An 18,966-nucleotide genomic window follows, 5' to 3' on the forward strand; every position below is an offset into this window, starting at 1 on the left:
CCCCCCCCCCCCCCCCCCCCCCGCTGTACTACTCCTCTTATTACAGAAGAGTTTAATTAGTGAAGGCCTGCCTTGACCTCAGTTTGTTACCATGGTATCCTTCAGGACACATGATGGAGAAATCATTGTTCTGAGGCATTTGTCTGAGTTCCTTGCTGTTGGGCTTCCATTTAGTGGAGCTGGAAACCAAGCAGAGAGAGGTCACATTCTTCATCCCACCTCAACTCTCTCCTTTTGTCATCACCTACTTTTTGGCATTCTGGACGGTTCCACTTACCAGTTTTGAACTGAGTGTAGAGTAGTTGGCGACATAGTATTCTTTCTCATTTTTGTGTTTATTAGGATGAAAAATGTGGAAAACATAAACTCTTCTTTCTGTATGTTTTGAATGGAAAGTGACCTGACCCAAACTTTGACTCTATCTACACCAGCTGCCCCTTTTGCCCTGCCGGCAGTCTTCTGGCTGTTGCCAGAAAGGGGAGAACAGTCCCTGATCCCATGCAGACAGCTGCACTCACTTTGTCTCTTATATCCGTCCTTTACTAAAAACCAACAGGTGAGACAGTTTTTAGCTGTAACAGAGGGCAGAATATTTTAAAACGTTGGGTTTTCTTTGGAATTTTGATTTTGTGGATTAATTTATTAACAGTGTCTGGAGTTTTACATTATATGAGGAAACAAGGATCTCTTATTCTTCTGCAGACATGTTCTACTGGAAAACGTTACCGGTTGTGCACCATCCATTGAGATTTACTCACAGTTTATAGTCCCTTTGGTGTGAACTTATTGTGTATGATACTCAGACACAGGCTCGTTCTGCGGCACATGCCTCTGACTGTAAGTCTCTTTTTAGAAACAGCAGCACTTGTCACTCTCAGGCACACACACTCTCCCTCCCACACACACACATGCACATACATATACACTCATGTCTGTTTGGGGTCCCCTTTTTTAACCTTGGAGAGCAACAGTTGAAAAGTCACAGTTGTGCCACTACCTCCTTACCCTCCCCTTCTGCACAGACAGAGTTTAGAGAGAGTCTCATGTGGAGCACGCAAACGAAAGAGAAGACTGTTTGGATTGACACCGTTTGGCTTCCTGACGTTGTCTTTGGGAATTCCGCACCCCCATGGTTTTGGATTTAGGGACGGATAATATGGCTGGATGCCCGAGTGAGGATCTACCGGACTGTGACTGCGATGTCAACAGGCAGGACAAACTTGAGAATTGATGTTGAAACTATTTTTGAAGACTGCATTGTACACAGCAGCAGTCTACCAAAAAAGCCTTATGTTCTTTCCTCATGCGGAGCTGATTTTTCTCATGCACTTTGCTATGTGCAGAGCTCCTGCTATGTAGAATAATAACTTCTAGAATTATTTATGTGGATTGCTACAGCATCAATATAAGAATGTTAGTTAGATAATGTTATCAGAACTAGTGTGTAAAAATAATTTCTGAAGTGTTGTTTTAACTAGTCTGCGTTTCCAGCATTGGGTGGAGGTTACAATAAGACAATAGCAGAAGTCATGCTGTCGCTGTTAGTGTGAGTGTAGCATAATTGTTTTATTGACAATGAATGACGATTTAACTAACCTGACTCAGTGAAGCTGTGCAACCTCATACACTAGGTTTAAACAAATGCCTACACCTGGTGTGTGCAGTGGATTATGTGTGATGCAATGCAAAATTTAACCATAAAATGTAAAGAGTAAAACTACTGTATTCTACAGTATGTGACATTGTAAGATGCCTCGTAGCAGATTTAAGAATTTTTAGGATGTGGTGTGCAGCTGATACTATGCAGCACATAATGCCACTACACATTAGAGCTGTAGTGATAGTAGAGTAGATGTGCTTAATGTGTCTCTTGTTTTTAGATTGTGGTCTATGGTTTTTTTGTTCTGTCATATTTAATAGCCGACACATTTATTCTTTTAAGTTCTTTTAGTTAGACAGTGAGAGTAGCATTGCTCTGTTGGGTGGAGAGTTGGGCGTTAAGCTGACTGGATGTTGGCTAATTTAAACATGTTTCACATATCATTGATTGCAGTAAGGGTTTGGAAATGTCAGGCGTTTGCCGATCCAAAATGGTTCCCAGTTGTTGTTAGGTCAAGTAAGGATTCATCACTTCCCAACAAAAACATATGTGCAGATCTGAAATAATACTCATAACTAATACTCATGTTACTCTTCTGCTCTGAACATAGTACTATTTAATTCTTGGTTGTTTTATGTCTGCAGATGAAAGAGTGCTTTTTGTTGGAAATGTTTTTGTTTCAGTTCTTACTTCAGATTTACAATCAGATGCAAAGCATTGTTCAGTAGGTTTTTCTAGTGAATTAAGAAAAATGTCCTTTTCTGCATTATTGTTGGTTTGTTGTTGAGAAAGTTGTTCAATAATCTGTCAAGGAATTTCTCCATTAACACAATGTCTTCCTTAGTGTTTACAGTTGTCTCATGTGTTGACTCTGGTGTCTCTACCAGGGTGAAGAAGTTGAGGGAGACCCTTGTGGCGGTTCAGCAGTTAGACAAAAACATGAGCAGCTTGCGTTCTTGGCTGGCTCAAATCGAGACAGAGTTGTCCAGGCCCATCGTCTACGAAACCTGCAACGACCTGGAGATTCAGAGGAAACTCAACCAGCAGCAGGCAAGTAGGACAACACACAAACAGTCATGCATTACAAAAATGAGAAGCTGAACAGCTTATTGATATTTTAAAGGGCCTTGTGTTATACAAAATTAAGCACATTCAACCAAATTATGTACATTCCCTGTAAGAGTGAAAAAAATGCTTGCAGCGTTTGACCATTATGCGGTAATGACATCCTGTCTTGCACACACACTACAAGACATATGCACACTCAGATGTGCAAGAACCTTCACAGACCAAAAACAAGCACACTATGTAAATATGTACTTTTCTGTAAATACTAAATAGCAGCAGAACAATATGACTCAAACTGAGTTGGTGGAAAATGAGTGACACTGAATCACAGGAGGAAATCACAGCATGACTAATGCATACATATCTGGCTGTTTGTTTGAAAGCCAGCTTAGAGTCAGTACCTACAATGTGTCTGGCTGCCAAGATGCCGCTCTAAATGTGAACTGGATTCTAACACCCCACTGACCTCCTTCCTCGCCACAGCAGCAGAGTTAGCTAACACATGCAGTTACTGTACTTAAGCTGTTGGATTGTGTTCCTTCTGTATACTATTTCAGATTTAATTTATGGCATAAAAGACACATGGAACAAAGCCAGGAAGGCGGGTCAGCAGACATCAAGCTACATTTAACAACATTTAGAGAATGCTAATTGCTACACATACAACATTTTTACTACTGCAAACATTAAGTTTTTATTATGACTGACTTACAGGAGCTGCAGAGGGACATAGAGAAACACAGCACAGGTGTGGCATCAGTGTTGAACCTGTGTGAAGTCCTTCTCCACGACTGTGACGCCTGCTCCACAGAGACAGAGTGTGACTCCATCCAGCAGGCCACCAGAGGGCTGGACAGACGCTGGAGGAACATCTGTGCAATGTCCATGGAGCGGAGGCTCAAGTCAGTGCCTCTTTGATAAATTCAGTCTTGTGTATACAGTAGCTGCATTCACATGCATCCGCTGGTGATAATATTTAAACATCGTTAACCAATGCTATCTTTTATGGTGTGTGGTTAAAGAGGTAGCAAAGTCGTACTTTTACATTTAATCATACATAATTGAGATGCTTATATAAAAGATTTGGCCTACTGTCCTAAATGAACAATCCAATATGTTAGATAGTTATATGGATATATGTTTATATACAGATGCACTTGATGCCAACCAAATCCTGATAGTCAGCATGCTGAACTCTAGTGAATGTACTACTACTAATCATACAATCATATTTTTATATTTTAGAAAATCTAGCCATGACATTACTGAACATTTTTTCTGTGCAGGATTGAAGAGACGTGGCGGTTGTGGCAGAGGTTTCTGGAGGATTTCTCCAGGTTTGAGGATTGGCTGAAAACCTCAGAAAGAACCGCAGCTCTGCCTAACTCCTCTGGAGTTCTGTATACTGTTGCTAAAGAAGAGCTTAAAAAGTTTGAGGTGTGTACATTTAACTTGTATTATGTGAATGTGGATTAAATGACTGAACTGCAGTTGCACAGTGTTCACATGTATTCATAGCTGTATTTGTAGCAAACTTAATAAAATGAACACAGCCGAATGCATGTCTTGTTTTAAACATGTTTTTTATAAGTTCATGCTTTGATGTTTTTAAAGTTTCCTGTCATGAAAGCAAAATTCCTTTCAAGACAGAGACTTTCAATGCAGGGTAGAGGAAACAAAAAAAAGTGTTTCATGTTCCTTAAACTCGTCTGCACTGGTCTGCTCAGCTGCCGCAGTCCATCACTGTGCACGTGCACATTCCTGCTAGCTGACTGTCGGGCCTGTGGATCTGCACTGTTTGTGCCTGATTGGAAAGTTAAATATAGATTAACTTTGCATATGTCAGGGTTTTGAGCTTTAACATGTATTGACCTCTTATTAATTAGCATTGTTTTGCTTATAGTTTGTTTTTGTTTGTTTTCCTCACTGTAGAACAGAAACACTGTGTTTACAGATCATGTGGGCCATTTTAGTCGTTGTTAAATTTTTGTTTTCTTTGTGCATACACATAAACATGTTTTAATAAAAAATACAATATTGTATGTGTGTTTTCAAAATAAGTGTGTCCTATTACGAGCTTTAATTTGTGTGTGTCTGTATTTTTGTCACAGGCCTTCCAGCGTCAGGTGCAGGAGTGCCTGACCCAACTGGAACTCATCAACAAACAGTACCGTCGCCTGGCCCGGGAGAACCGCACCGACTCCTCCTGCCGACTCAGGGAAATGGTGCATGATGGGAACAGGCGATGGGATAACCTGCAGAAGAGAGTGACCTCCATCCTACGCAGGCTCAAGGTAACTTAGTCTTAGTTTGTTGGCTCAACGACTAAAGTTTATAAGAGTTAGGTACAGTTTACAGGTAATTTACTCTTAATTAGTTTTAATAAACGCATATTCCATTTTTTCATTTGGCCTCCAGCAGTATTTATAAAATGTGTCCGTATTCAATATCCAATAACATTTTCCTACTTCAATCCATTCATAAATTGATGAATTTCCTGAATTTATTGAGAAACAACCTAGTTATTTTTAAAAAGATGAAGAAAAAACAATAAAGCATACATGTCCCCCTCTATTCATTCAGCATTTCATCAGCCAGAGGGAGGAGTTTGAGACGGCACGAGACAGCATCCTGGTGTGGCTGACGGAGATGGACCTCCAGCTGACCAACATAGAGCACTTCTCTGAGTGTGATGTACAGGCCAAGATAAAACAGCTCAGGGTAAGACAGAAATATTCATTCTTAGATAACGCATTAGGCCAACATGATACATAACATAACATAACACAACTGAGATGCAAAGATTTTTGTCTCTTTTGAGGCCTCACTTTAATTTAGACAAAACTGATGGTAATTTTTGGTAATTTAAACATTTTATTGGGTACATCATTAATTGAAAAACTTTTTAAATGATTGTATTGTATATATATAATGATAATATTCACAATTATTTTTAGATACAGTTCCTTGAATTCTGCTCTGTGTGTATTTGTGTGTGTGTGTGTGTTTGTATTTCTTAGGCATTTCAGCAGGAGATCTATCTGAACACAGGGAAAATTGACCTGGTGTTCAGACAAGGTGAAGCTCTGATTGAGAAGAGTGAACCTCTGGATGCAGCCGTCATTGAGGAAGAGCTGGAGGAGCTACAGAGATACTGCCAGGAGGTCTTTGGACGAGTCGATAGATACTACAAGAAACTCACACGACTGCCTGTGAGTAAAGATACACAGACAACACACATTAGGTAGCATACAAAAATACTCTATGTCGTCCATGCCTGATTTTCTGCTAAAGATATGTTCACTATGCCTGATTTTCTGCTAAAGATATGTTCACTCCATATGCGAGAATCTGTAAACACCTTATAAAATGTACACTACAGCTTTTACCACCAATGACATGGTAAAAACGTGTCCAACATAGTTTCACGCTTACAGCTGGTAAGGAACAGATCACATACTCATGTTGTATTTTCATGTTAACATTAAGTGCGGCACACACACTCATCTCACAGTACCTCACTGACTGCACTCTCACACTTCTTAGTTACACATATTTTGAAATTCTATAACCTTTACAGTGTCTGACACTCAATTTTTCTATGTGTTATTTTGCATTTTTTCTCATTCTTGCATTATGCTGTTCCTCCTATCATCTTGCTTTCCTTCTTCTACTAACAGTTTCCTGTTCTTCTCTCTCAGCTGGCCGATGATGACCTTGATTGTTCAGACAGAGAGCTGGACATGGAGGAAGGTGGCGAGCTCTCTGAGCTGCAGTGGGGCGACTCCTCTTTGCCCCGGGCATCAAGCCGTCAAGCCTCGGGTACGACCGCCATTATTAGGGCGGACCGCTCAGGACGTGACACCCCTGCCAGCGTGGACTCCATCCCGTTAGAGTGGGACCACGACTACGACCTGAGCAGAGGTCTGGACAGCCCTGGAGGACGAGGCCATGGTGATAGGAGCCGAGGGCAAGAGGAGGAGGATGAGTATCTGAGGACAGCTGTCACAGTGCTGTCAGGTTGGTACAACTTTACTACTGTACGATGGATGATTTACTTAATTAATGTTTGCTGATTGCTTGTGGATGTAGCCGTAAGATGTTTTTGTAATTTAAAGAGGTCTGAAGTAAGACGTTTCTTGAAAAGAACTACTGTAAATAACACTTATTATAAGGAAAACAGCAACAATGTTTTAAGAATCTGTTATGTTATACAAGTTTCCAGTGGTAAATGAATAATATATTATTTGCTTTAAACTGAGCCTCTCTTTCAGGGAAATTCCTTTAAAAAGGAAAGCAAATTACAGTTTTTTAGGAACCTTTCTAGGTCGGTTCTAGCCGTTTGAAAAAATAAGAACTTAGTTTTAGTTATATGGCAACATCAGTCATGGGATTAATTGATGTGTTCTGAAAGTTCAATCTAGATGGTCAAGGAAAAGAATCATGTCAAAAACAACATGACAGTCAGTCTACCACTAGAAAAATATAAATTATAGAACAATACATTATTACACACACTCGTATTCCCAGTAATGTAAAGTGTTTGTATTGTATTATTTTGTAACATTTTTCTGTTAAAGCTGTCTTAAAAACAAGGCACCTATGTGTCTTTTTAAATTAAGGGGAATCTCAACCAACAACAATGCAAATGAGGTCCACTCATTTCTTTAGATCTGGCACCAGTTAACAGTCTCAATGGCACACATTTAAAACACAAAAGAAACACAAAAAAATTAAACGATCAGTGCCAAATAATTACAGATTAGCCCAGATATCACATTCAATCATGCCCACATTATAAGTAGTTTATGTGTTGTATGTCTTTGTTCCCAGATGTAGTTATCCCAGAAAGCCCAGAGGCCTATATAACACTGACTGAGAACACATTGAAATCATCCTCTGGTAGGAAACAGCAGCCCCCCTGACAAGGAATGCCACCGCATGAAAAATGAGAACATGCCATAAACTATAACACGCTTTTTTAATTTTTCTACCACAACGAGGCATCCTTTAGGCTGCATGTCCCACCATCCAGAAACATCCTTGCATGTTAAAAGTGCAAAGATGACATCATTGCATGCTGACGTCCAGATCACTAAATCCTAATCTCAACCATTGCATTCTTACTTGTGTGTTGTTGTTTTTTGGTCATTTACTTCACAGCTGATATTGTTTTTAACATGTTAAAAACCTGATTTCTGTGGTTTTTTTCTGCCATGTCTTGCCTTTCTTTTGCATTTCAGACTAATGCATGCCATCACAGCATCAGTCTACACCAACAGCATGCTAATTAAATCTTTGTCATTGAAAGCTTTATCCTCCCAGTTTTCTTGACCCTGTCGTGGGCCTCTGTGCAGGTGAGCCGGACCAGCTGGAGGCCAGTCTCAGACAGTTGGATCAGGCTCTGGATGCAGGGCGATACCACCTCCAGCAGAGAGAGGCCACCGCCAACAGCTCCAGCCCCGACATTGACTCCACCTACATGGGCTACGTGAGTCCTGTTTATTTGTATTGACATTTGATGTCTTACATTACGTTCTGACATGCACATGGAATCAACCTATAAACTTTTATTTCAAGCCAAAACATGAATTCCACTAACATCTTCCTTCCAGATGCGTCTGATGGGAGAGTGTCGAGGCAGTATAGACGCAGTGAAGAGAGCAGAGGGAGAGCTGGCAGAAGACGAGGATGACATGCCGGGACTCACCAACCCCACCAGCACAGACACTCAGAGTGCTGGTCAGTTACACACAAACACACACATATCCTGATAGATGACCTCCTCCTGTAAATACTGCGTGAGTTAAACTGATCTGACCTGTTCCCCTCAAGGTGTGATCGAGCGCTGGGAGTTGATCCAGGCTCAGTCTCTGAGTGAGAAGCACAGGCAGAAGCAAGACCTGCAACAATGGCAGCAGCTGATCTCAGACTTGCAGACCATGAGGGCCTGGTTGGCCCAGTCTGAGGCTGAACTCAATCAGCTGCGAGGGCTCGATCTCAGCACCGACATACACACCATCCAGCAGAGAATCAAGAAACTCAAGGTTTGTTTACTGTGTGTCTGTTTTCAGTTGCTGTATCAGAGCAGCAAGAGTTTTTAATTTTTTTTTTATACAAAATGTAGATTCATTTGTCGACCAAAATCTCATTGCAGCAGAGTAATCTAATTTCTAGGAAGCTGTCATGGTCTCATTTTGGTTTTCTTGCATGTGGAAATTGGAACCATCCATTTTGCAACATCGGTTTTTGTCAGCTTTTCTTGTGTACATTAATCTGTTTTAGTGTCTACAGTATATTTTCAGGACCTGTATATGAAGTACAGTTTGTCTGCATTAATTTGACCCCACTGGCCTTGCAAATGATGTCCTACTTCACATGCAGGACGCTGACAAATTTGACCTACCACCCACCTTTCCACACACGCTCACTCCTTAATACTGAGTCTGAGTAAAGCATTAGGCAAAATAACACTATTCTATAAATACACGCCTCTGAAGCCTAATTGCTTACATCAAACTCACTCATCATGCTGCACGCTTGTCTGTTGGCACCTCATGTACTCTCAGCTTCCTCTATCTCGTAGCCACCTACAGTCTGGCCCAGTTCATGGTTCAGTGTAATTATAAGTGACACTTTAATAATTGACTCTTCACTTTAGGAGCTGCTGAAGGGGGTGGATGCCCATAAGTCAGAGGTCTTGTCCATCAATCTGAGCAGTGCTGACTTCCTCCAATCAGAGCCTGACTCCGAGGAGGCGTGGGAGTTGAGGGACAGGCTGAAAGAGATGAATGCGTGCTGGGATTGGCTCAGTACCTCCGTGGAGGACTGGAGGGAAGAGCTACAAAGGGCGCTGATGCAGTGCCAGGTACGACAGAACACACATAAAAAGTAATAGGCATCCTTAGCATGGTTGTTGCAACTTCTTTTGTAAATAGTATTAAGAAATAAACTTGTGTATGTACAGTATGTCAGGTGCTTCATATATATAGAATTTTGCAGCAGAGCACGTTTTAAAAGGTGGTACACAAACATCAAAACGTTTAATTTTTATGGCACACTTTTTTATGACTTTTTATGACATTTTGTGACATACTATTACTTTTTATGTTATACTATGACTTTTTTATGACTTTATGTGACATACTATACTATGCCATTTTAATAACATACTGTACTATAATTGTTTTAAGAGTATTACCTTTTTTTTGACACTTCTGACTTTTTTTTTACATACTATACTATGATTTTTTATGACCTTTTATGGCATACTATCAACTTTTATGACTTTTTTTCAACATCCTATACTATGACGTTTTATGACTTTTTTATGACAGACTATACTATGACTTTTTACGAGTTTTTTTATGACATACTATGACGTTTTTATGACATACTATAATATAGGGCGGCTGTGGCCTATTGGTAGAGCGGTTGCCTGCCAGTCACAAGGTTTATCTGATTTTGTAGGGCAGCCTCGGCCACGGTGTAGGAATGTGTGTGAATGTTGAATGGTTCAATGTAAAAACGCTTTGAGTAGGTGTTAAGACTAGAAAAGGGCTATATAAATGCAGGCCATTTACATTTATAATATTACTATACTATACTATACTGACTTTTTATGACACACTATAGCATGACTTTTTATGACTTATGACTATGACTTATATCATACTATGTTTATAATGACATAACTAAACTATGACTTTTTGACTTACTTTACCATGACCTTTTTTATGAAAAACTAGACTATTATGTTAGTTTTTTTGACATATTAAACTATGATTTTTTTATGACATTTTTATAACATTCTATAGGCCTACTATGATTTTTTTATGACATATTTTAGCATGACTTTTTTATGATATATTACCTTTTTTTGTTTTTGACATACTATACTGAATTTGTATGACTTTTTTATGACATACTATAGCATGACTTTTTTATGACTTTTTATGACTTATGACTATTACTTATATCATACTATAATGTTTATAATGACATAACTATACTATGACTTTTTTGACTTACTATTGCATGACCTTTTTAATGACAAACTATACTATTAGCTTTGTTTTTTTGACATATTACACTATGATTCTTTTATGACATATTTATAACATACTATACTAGGACTTTTAATGACATACTATACTATGACGTTTTATGACTTTTTAATGACATGCCGTTCTGTAACTTTTTTGAGTTCATATGAAATACTATGCTACGACTTTTTTATGACATACTATAACATGACTTTTTTGATATCTTACCTTTTTTGTTTTTGACATACTTTACTGAATTTTTATGACATACTTTATTGTGACTTTTTATGACTTATGACTATGACTTATATCATACTATATGACACACTATATTATGACGTTTTATTACTTTTTTATGACATGCCGTTCTGTAACTTTTTTGAGTTTATTTGACAAACTATACTACAACTTTTTTATCACATACTATAGCATGACTTTTTTTATGATATATTACCTTTTTTGTTTTTGACATACTATACTGAATTTGTATGACTTTTTTATGATATACTATAGCATGACTTTTTTATGATATATTACCTTTTTTGTTTTTGACATACTATACTGAATTTGTATGACTTTTTTATGACATACTATAGCATGACTTTTTTATGACATACTATAGCGTAACTTTATGACTTTTTATGACATACTATGACTTTTTTGACTTACTATACCATGACCTTTTCTATGACAAACTATACCATTAGCTTTGTTTTTTTGACATATTACACTATGAATTTTTCATGACATTTTTATAACATACTATACTATGATTTTTTTTATGACCTTCAATGCAACTTTATTTTTAAGTGCTTTAAAACAACCAAAGTGCTGTACACAAAAATAAAACATAACATGAGATAGATATTAATGACAAAGTATACCATGACTTTTTTATGATATATTACCATTTTTTGTTTATGACATATTATACTGAATTTTTTTGACCTTTTTGATGACATACTATAGCATTACCTTTTTATTAACTTTTATGACATACTATACTATGACTTTTTATGACTTATGACTATGACTTACATCATACTTTAACGTTTATAATGACATAACTATACTATGACTTTTTTGACTTACTATACCAAGACGTTTTTCATAACAACTTAGACTATTACCTTTGTTTTTTTGACATATTACACTATGATTTTTTTATGACATTTTTATAACATACTATACTATGACGTTTTATGACTTTTTTTATGACATGGCGTTTTGTAACTTTTTTGAGTTTATATGACATGCTATACTGCAACTTTTTTATGACATACTATAGCATGACTTTTTTATGACATACTATAGCATAACTTTTTTATAACATATTATAGCATGACTTTTTTATGACATACTATAGCATGACCTTTTAATTACTTTTTGTGACATACTATACTATGACTTTTTATGACTTATGACTATGAATTTTGCTATAATGGTGTAATGAATTAACTATATTATGATCTTTTTTATGACAAACTATACTATTACATTTGCTTTTTTGACGTATTACACTATGAATTTGTTATGACTTTTTATAACATACTATACTATGATTTTTTTATAACTAACTATACTATGACTTTTTTATGACATACTATACTATGACGTTTTATGACTTTTTTATGACATGCCGCTCTGTAACTTTTTAAAAGTTTACATGACATACTATACTAGGACTTTTTTTATGACATACTATAGCATGACTTTTTTATGATATATTACCATTTTTGTTTTTGACATACTATACTGAATTTTTATGACTTTTTAATGACATACTATAGCATGACGTTTTTATTACTTTTTATGACAGACTAAACTCAGACTTTTTATGACTTACTATACCATGACCTTTTTTTATGACAAACTATACTATTAGCTTTATTTTTTTAAATATTACAGTATGAATTTTTTATGACATTTTTATAACATACTATACTATGATTTTTTTATGACCTTTATCCAATCCAATTAAAAATACAACATAACATGAGATAGATATTAATGACATAGTATACGATGACTTTTTTATGACATACTTTACTGCCTTTTTTATTACTTTTTAATGACATACTATACTAGGACTTTTTCATGACATACTATACTATTACCTTTTTTGTTTTTGACTTTCAAGACTATGTCTTTTTTATGACATCCTATACTGTAACTCTTTTATGACTTTATATAACTACTATAACATTTTATGGCATTTTTAAGACATACTATCCTATGGCTTTTTATGAAATACTAGGACTTTTGTTACTGCGTACTATACTAGGACTTTTTATGGCATACTATATACCATATCTATTTTATGACATTCTATTCTATTACTTTTTATAACTTTTTTTGACATGATACACTATGAATTTTTCATGAACTTTTATGACATACTATACTATGAGTTTAGTTTGACATACTCTACTATAACTTTAATTTTTTTTAAAGATTATTTTTTGGGCTTTTTCACCTTTAATTTTTATGCAGGAAATCTTTACAGGTCGGATTCTTAACCTAGACCTCTGCGTCAAGGCACAAACCTCAAAGTACATGTGCGCCCGCTCTACTACTGAGAACGTTTTTGACATTCTATACGATGACTGGTTAAAATTGGAATTTAAAACAATAAAGTAAAATGTATAAAATTTAACTTCAGGATCCCTGGTTATACCTTGCAATCATTAATCATTATCTTTCCTTTCAGGAGTTCCATGAGATGAGCCACGGTCTGCTGCTTTGGCTGGAGAACATTGACCGCAGAAGGAATGAGGTGGTGCCCATCCCTCCCAAACTGGATCGTGATACATTAAGAGCTCATCACAAAACACTGACGGTATGTCTCTCCAATACGAAGTTTCTGTACAGCAGACTTGTGTTTTTATCTCTGAATCTCCTCTTTTCTAACAATCACCATAAAGTAAGTGGAAAATTTAACTCAGTAGTTCCTAAAGTGGGGTAAGGGTACCGAAGGGTTTTGAGAGTAAAATGAAATCCTGTTGTGGTTATACTTTTTCGTACTATTTTCACCCTGTTACCATATGATACCATATGATTCTGTTCTAAGCCAGATCTAGAGAAATCTTACTAGATTTGGTTCTTTTGGGAAAACAGAGTAAAATCTGAGTCCATTATTGTATGTTAGTGGTCCCGTGTGGTCTGTAAAACAGTTTAAGTATTAACTTTAAAAAAATAGGATTAGAATAAAGAATTATATAATTATATATAATTATATAATAATAGAATTAGATAGAACAAAGATAAAAATTAATAAAAATCTCTGAACATGTACAGATGATCTTCAAAATGAGCAATGTTATGTCATGTTAAAGCATGAAAGCCAAGGAAGTCTTTATTTGTTTCTTTTTAACTACCACAAAGACTAGCCATTTTAAGACCAAGAGAAAAAACTACACAGTTCAAAGACAAATATGTTGTACACATTATATTGCTGACTCCTCTGTCTCTTTTTATTTTCTTGCAGCAAATCGAGTGTGAGCTTCTGGACTCGCAGCAGAAGGTGTCATCTCTTCAGGACTTGTCGTCTCAGCTGCTTGTTAACACTAAACCTCCGACTCTGCTGCTGCAGTCGCAAGCCTCGGAGCAGATCCAGGCTCAGGGCAGCGCATGTCTGGAGGCCCAGGAGAAGGTGCATGTGATCTTGAATAGGCTGAGGCTGCTCCTCAGGGTGGTCAGCTCAGACCTGGAGGGGTTGGAGAGGAGGCTGGAGACCACGGACACACCGCAGGTCAGAAAATGCTAAATATAGAGTGAATGAACAAGTAGCCCCTTAATGTTGGCATCAAAATCTTCCTCACCATTAATAGCAGTTTAATGATCTAAATGATATTGTGACTGTCGTTGTTTTGATCTATTTTTCAGGAATGCTTACCGTTTCCTGTTAGTAAATCAGAAATCTGTGGATCAGCTGGTCCTGCCTCAGAGGTGACTGTCCAAAGTCGCAAAGGATTGGTAATGTTGTCCCTCATAATGTCCAGTTAGGCTAGCTTCCATGCTCAATAAGAGGCCCCAGATAACATTGCATTCAACTTACCTTCTCCCTTTGGTTTCCAAGTAGACATCTTATAGATGCGTGCCTAATACCCTTTTATTTATTTTTTATTGTTAATATAAATGTTCTGTTTTTCTGTTACTCTGCTAACGAGTACGTGAAAAGATTTGCTGCTGCCCCCACCACCCCTCTCTTTTTTAGATGTTTTTGCCTCCCACACCATGTTGATCTGCCAAAACTGTACAAGAAAACCTGGCTTTTCGTTTCCCATGATAAAACTGTTCTGTAATGGCTTAGTTCAGATCTCATTTTGGATTTAATGTATTAAATAAATTTCATTTATTTTCTGTTTTATCACTTTGTAACTATTAGTTAAACATGTTTAATTTGTCAGTTTCTTTTGACCTATGAGAATTTAGTCTTGAGAAGCCAGATTTCTTGGTTGTGAAAGTCAATCACCATCATTGATTATGTTGCTGCTCTTTGGTTGTTGATGATTCTAGCGATTTTATGGCTCTTTATGTTATTTGTTTCTTTCTCTCATCTGAGGCTTTGTCTTTATTTGCCCTTGACTGAAAAATTCTTTTCTTTCTTTTACCCCTCCCTGCTCATTACGTGGTACAGCCCCGAGGCAAAAGTAGTCAGGCCCACCCAGGACACCCTGAGAGCGGCCCGCGCCACAGGTACCTCTCTCCTGGACTCTAGAAACACGGGATGATAATGGAACCAAAGCTATGCCTGACTAGAAACTTGATTTTATTCAGTCAACCCATGAGCAAATCAATTAATCATAATCAGCTATTTACTCACTTTAAAAGATGTTAAATGATTTTAATGTTTGGATTCTTTAATTGATTAGTTTAAAGGCTTTAACCCTGCGTTCCATGATCCTCCCTTGTTCTAGAGACCATGTTACAAGCTTAAACGAGTGGGGAATCGCCTACATCGGGCTGCTCCCTTTCTCCTTTAAATGTTTTATTTTACTGCTTCTCTTTGCCCTGCTGCTTTTTGAATGGCATCATGAAATAGTCTTTTTGCTTCTCCTTTCTCAGAGTGGCTGTAGCACTCTCCTCGCCCACTAGATGGCATTATCTGAATCCCAGTGACCCCTCAGCTCTCGTTCCCTTAGCTCTGTTTTTCTACCTTCCTGTTTCATTCTTTTCTTAGTTGAAAGCAGGATATGATGCAAGAACTCCTGCATTTATTTTCCTTCTACCTTAACTCCCACTTTCTTTCCTGTTTCCTTTCCAGACCTCTTAAATCACCCACCTCTGACTCTGTTTTTTCTGATTAAACTTTCTATGATTTCCATTACATAGCAACAATACACAGGCATAGTGAAGATTCAGCCTAAACTAGTCTTGCCATGAGTTTTGCAGTAAAAATTACATCTTTGCTTTCCACTGGTAGCATTCTTTATGTGAGAAGCAGGGACTTTCTTTCACATATTAATGGGCTGTGAAAACTCAAATCCAGCAAAGCAGGAGGGTTTGCCTAGAGCCACATACAGTATATAAAACATACACAACTGGCATACGCTGCTCATGCATGACTTATGGTAACATCCAGCAGGACTCAAAAAATAAATGAAATTAGCAGGCTAGAGAGCGAGAGGCTGGAGGATTGTCAGCGTGTCTGATACTCCTTCAGCCTCCTCAAAGATGAGTCGCAGTAAGAACATGCTGTTCCTCAGCTCAAGACTCTGTGGAAATCTCCAGAGGGGTTTGGCATGTCTCCCGAGTCTGTCTGGAATGAGATTTGGCATTGAACTCTCACACACTCGGCTCTAAAGCCAGAACGTTCACCCCCCCCCCAATGAGACACAGCCCGCTATCTACGAGGGCTTGTGTTTTGTGCGTATGCAGGTCTGCTGTACATGTGTGTCTCTGTTTAACTGCGTGACTTTCAATCTCTCTAACTGTTGGATCTGGGTCTATTTTCCCCATTTTTGTATTCTTTCCTGTTGAGTGTTTGCTGAGTCTTCTTTCTTTTGCCAGACATGGGTAAAATAGTATTTGCAAACATGTTTAAATTTAACCTACTTGAAATGTCGGAATTGCCAGATATACTGTGAGTACAAGTTATTTTGTTAATTGATTAATCAGATATATTCTCAATTGTTTAGTCTATGAATTGTCAGAAAGTAGTGAAAAATGAATCACAATTCTCTACTAATCACTGATGTTTTAAAATGTCTTGTCCAACCAACAATTCAAAACCCAGATATTTTACATAAAACACATAAATATATTACATAAAACACAAAAAGCAATTCTCACATTTGAGAAGCTGAAGTTTTTCGGTAAAAAAAACAAAATTATTGATTTATATTGCTAATAAATTGTCTGTCAATTGACTTCTTAATTGACTAATGCTTTCATCTTTAATCTCTGTCTTCATATACTTCCCATTGATTGTATTAACCTTCTGGCACTTTGTGCACTTAAACTACATTCCAGGTACCAAAGCAAACCAAAATGAACACTGACAAATGTTTGTGATTAAACAAAGCTTGTTCTGAGCTTGAACATCACACATTTCTAATTTAAGCCCCTGAGGTTGGAGCATTTTTCACACTATATAGCTAACTTAAATCTGAACAACAAAAAAAAAGCTTTCACAGGGTTTTGACAAAACATGATTTGCAAATACCAGTGTACTCAGGTCTTTCCTTTGCTGTGTTTAACTTTACTCCATGTCTTCCTGCAGCCGGAGCAGATCTCCAGGCGCCGCTGGCTGCGTTTCCTCCCGTTCTGACCTTCCGGACAGCTACTCCTCGCCGACCTCCTCCTCCTCAAAAGGCCCGTCCTTCCTGCTGCGGGTCCTCAGGGCTGCGCTTCCCGTCCAGCTGCTCCTCCTGCTCCTCATCGGCCTGGCCTGCCTGGTGCCCATGACCGAGAAGGACTACAGCTGCCACCACGCCAACAACTTTGCTCGCTCTTTCCATCCAATGCTGCGCTACACCAACGGACCACCGCCCATATGAGAAGTTGCTGAATATCGACTCCACTGAATGTTTCCTCTTCACCCCGTGCTCGGGAGCAAACATGCATTATGAAGTCATTCTGAGGTGATGTGAAGACTCCTCTGATGAACATTGCATACCCAATCGCCTGAAATCACCTCAACCCTCTAAACCCACTCACCAGAATAAATGGACCCTCATCTGGAGAACCCCTCTCGCCCAATCTTAACATTTCATCTTGTTTTAACTTAAATATGTATTATTTTTTAGGTTCCTGGAAAAAAATGAAATGAAAACCAATCACTATTTATATACTGTATGTTGGGAACCAAAGTCAACCGTGCTTTCTGTCCATAATATCCAGTGCTGCTACTATTTATTAAGCATTCAATCAGATAGATTGTTAGTATTGAAGCTAAAGCACCACCTTGAGTGTGGGATATTGTAAATTGTACAGTAGACTTGCAGTTTGAGTAGTAATCATTCAGTCTCACAGCTGAAGAATAACTGACATAACTAAAACGAGAAATCAGCTCAACAGAGTTTTTTTCTGAAGAATGAACATGATTTCTGCTTCACACATTTCAGAAGAACATGCTTGAATTTGGAAATTAAGTCTAGATGATGGTAAAGCTAAAACCTGAATCTATAGCACTGACATGAGCACTGTTGACGGTACAGCACTGAAGCCGTCCAGCCAAGATGGCCGACTTCTTTTCGTAAAAGCCAAGACTTGTATTTCAGTATTTAATCAACTGGGGAAAATATTAAAAAAAAAAGGTTTGAGCTCTCAACTGATTTGTACATTTTTGTTGAAATGCCTTTGAATACAGGCAGTTATTTTTTTAACTATGTTTGAGCATGCAATTGAAAGTCACCTGCTTTTAAGAGAGCCAAGCAATCACTAGTAGCGTTTTAGTGGACGGCTGCAACATGAAATCGTGAGCTTTGTAATACCTGCGATAATTATTCTGCCTTGATGAGACATCAGAATCCCTGCGTTGTTAAAACAGAATCTGTAAAAAACAAAATGATGGAATATGATTATTTATGTATGTACAGTTTGCTAATGCCGACTTCATGAAGAATACACTCTTTGCAAAAAATAAAACATGAAATATTTAAATTTGTGTATTCTTGGGCACAGTTCTGGATACAAACTTACGACAAACAGTAATGAAAAATATTTTCTCAATTCATACTTTTATTTTTATGCACAGTAAACAAATAACAGTCAGTTTAGGTTTGACTGGACTTTTAGCTCAAGTGGCCA

The 18,966-nt window shown here is 37.6% G+C and overlaps 1 protein-coding gene across 6 annotated transcripts in view; it reads left to right on the plus strand.

The window, feature by feature from the left end:
• Positions 1-18,719, plus strand: part of syne1a (spectrin repeat containing, nuclear envelope 1a) — a 122,483-nt gene extending 103,764 nt beyond the window's left edge. Inside the window, exons 132-149 of one of the 6 annotated variants that reach the window (XR_004660426.1) lie at positions 2,488-2,650; positions 3,383-3,570; positions 3,955-4,105; positions 4,780-4,962; positions 5,252-5,389; positions 5,689-5,880; positions 6,370-6,688; positions 7,502-7,570; positions 8,026-8,159; positions 8,284-8,410; positions 8,504-8,715; positions 9,330-9,536; positions 13,424-13,552; positions 14,201-14,464; positions 14,599-14,688; positions 15,353-15,411; positions 15,980-16,094; positions 17,438-17,557. Coding sequence is in view for 4 of the 6 variants with exons in the window: in XM_034900285.1 (XP_034756176.1) it covers positions 2,488-2,650; positions 3,383-3,570; positions 3,955-4,105; positions 4,780-4,962; positions 5,252-5,389; positions 5,689-5,880; positions 6,370-6,688; positions 7,502-7,570; positions 8,026-8,159; positions 8,284-8,410; positions 8,504-8,715; positions 9,330-9,536; positions 13,424-13,552; positions 14,201-14,464; positions 14,599-14,688; positions 15,353-15,411; positions 17,438-17,714 (2,902 nt within the window). In the remaining 2 variants the exon portion in view is untranslated. Of the gene's footprint in view, positions 1-2,487; positions 2,651-3,382; positions 3,571-3,954; positions 4,106-4,779; positions 4,963-5,251; positions 5,390-5,688; positions 5,881-6,369; positions 6,689-7,501; positions 7,571-8,025; positions 8,160-8,283; positions 8,411-8,503; positions 8,716-9,329; positions 9,537-13,423; positions 13,553-14,200; positions 14,465-14,598; positions 14,689-15,352; positions 15,412-15,979; positions 16,095-17,437 lie in introns of all 6 variants that reach the window. The other 5 variants (XR_004660427.1, XM_034900285.1, XM_034900286.1 and 2 more) reach the window with 5 other exon arrangements.
• Positions 18,720-18,966: the final 247 nt, after the last annotated feature.

The sequence above is a fragment of the Etheostoma cragini genome, chromosome 18 (genome assembly GCF_013103735.1).
Source record: "Etheostoma cragini isolate CJK2018 chromosome 18, CSU_Ecrag_1.0, whole genome shotgun sequence".
In the NCBI taxonomy this organism is placed as follows: Eukaryota; Metazoa; Chordata; class Actinopteri; order Perciformes; family Percidae; genus Etheostoma; species Etheostoma cragini.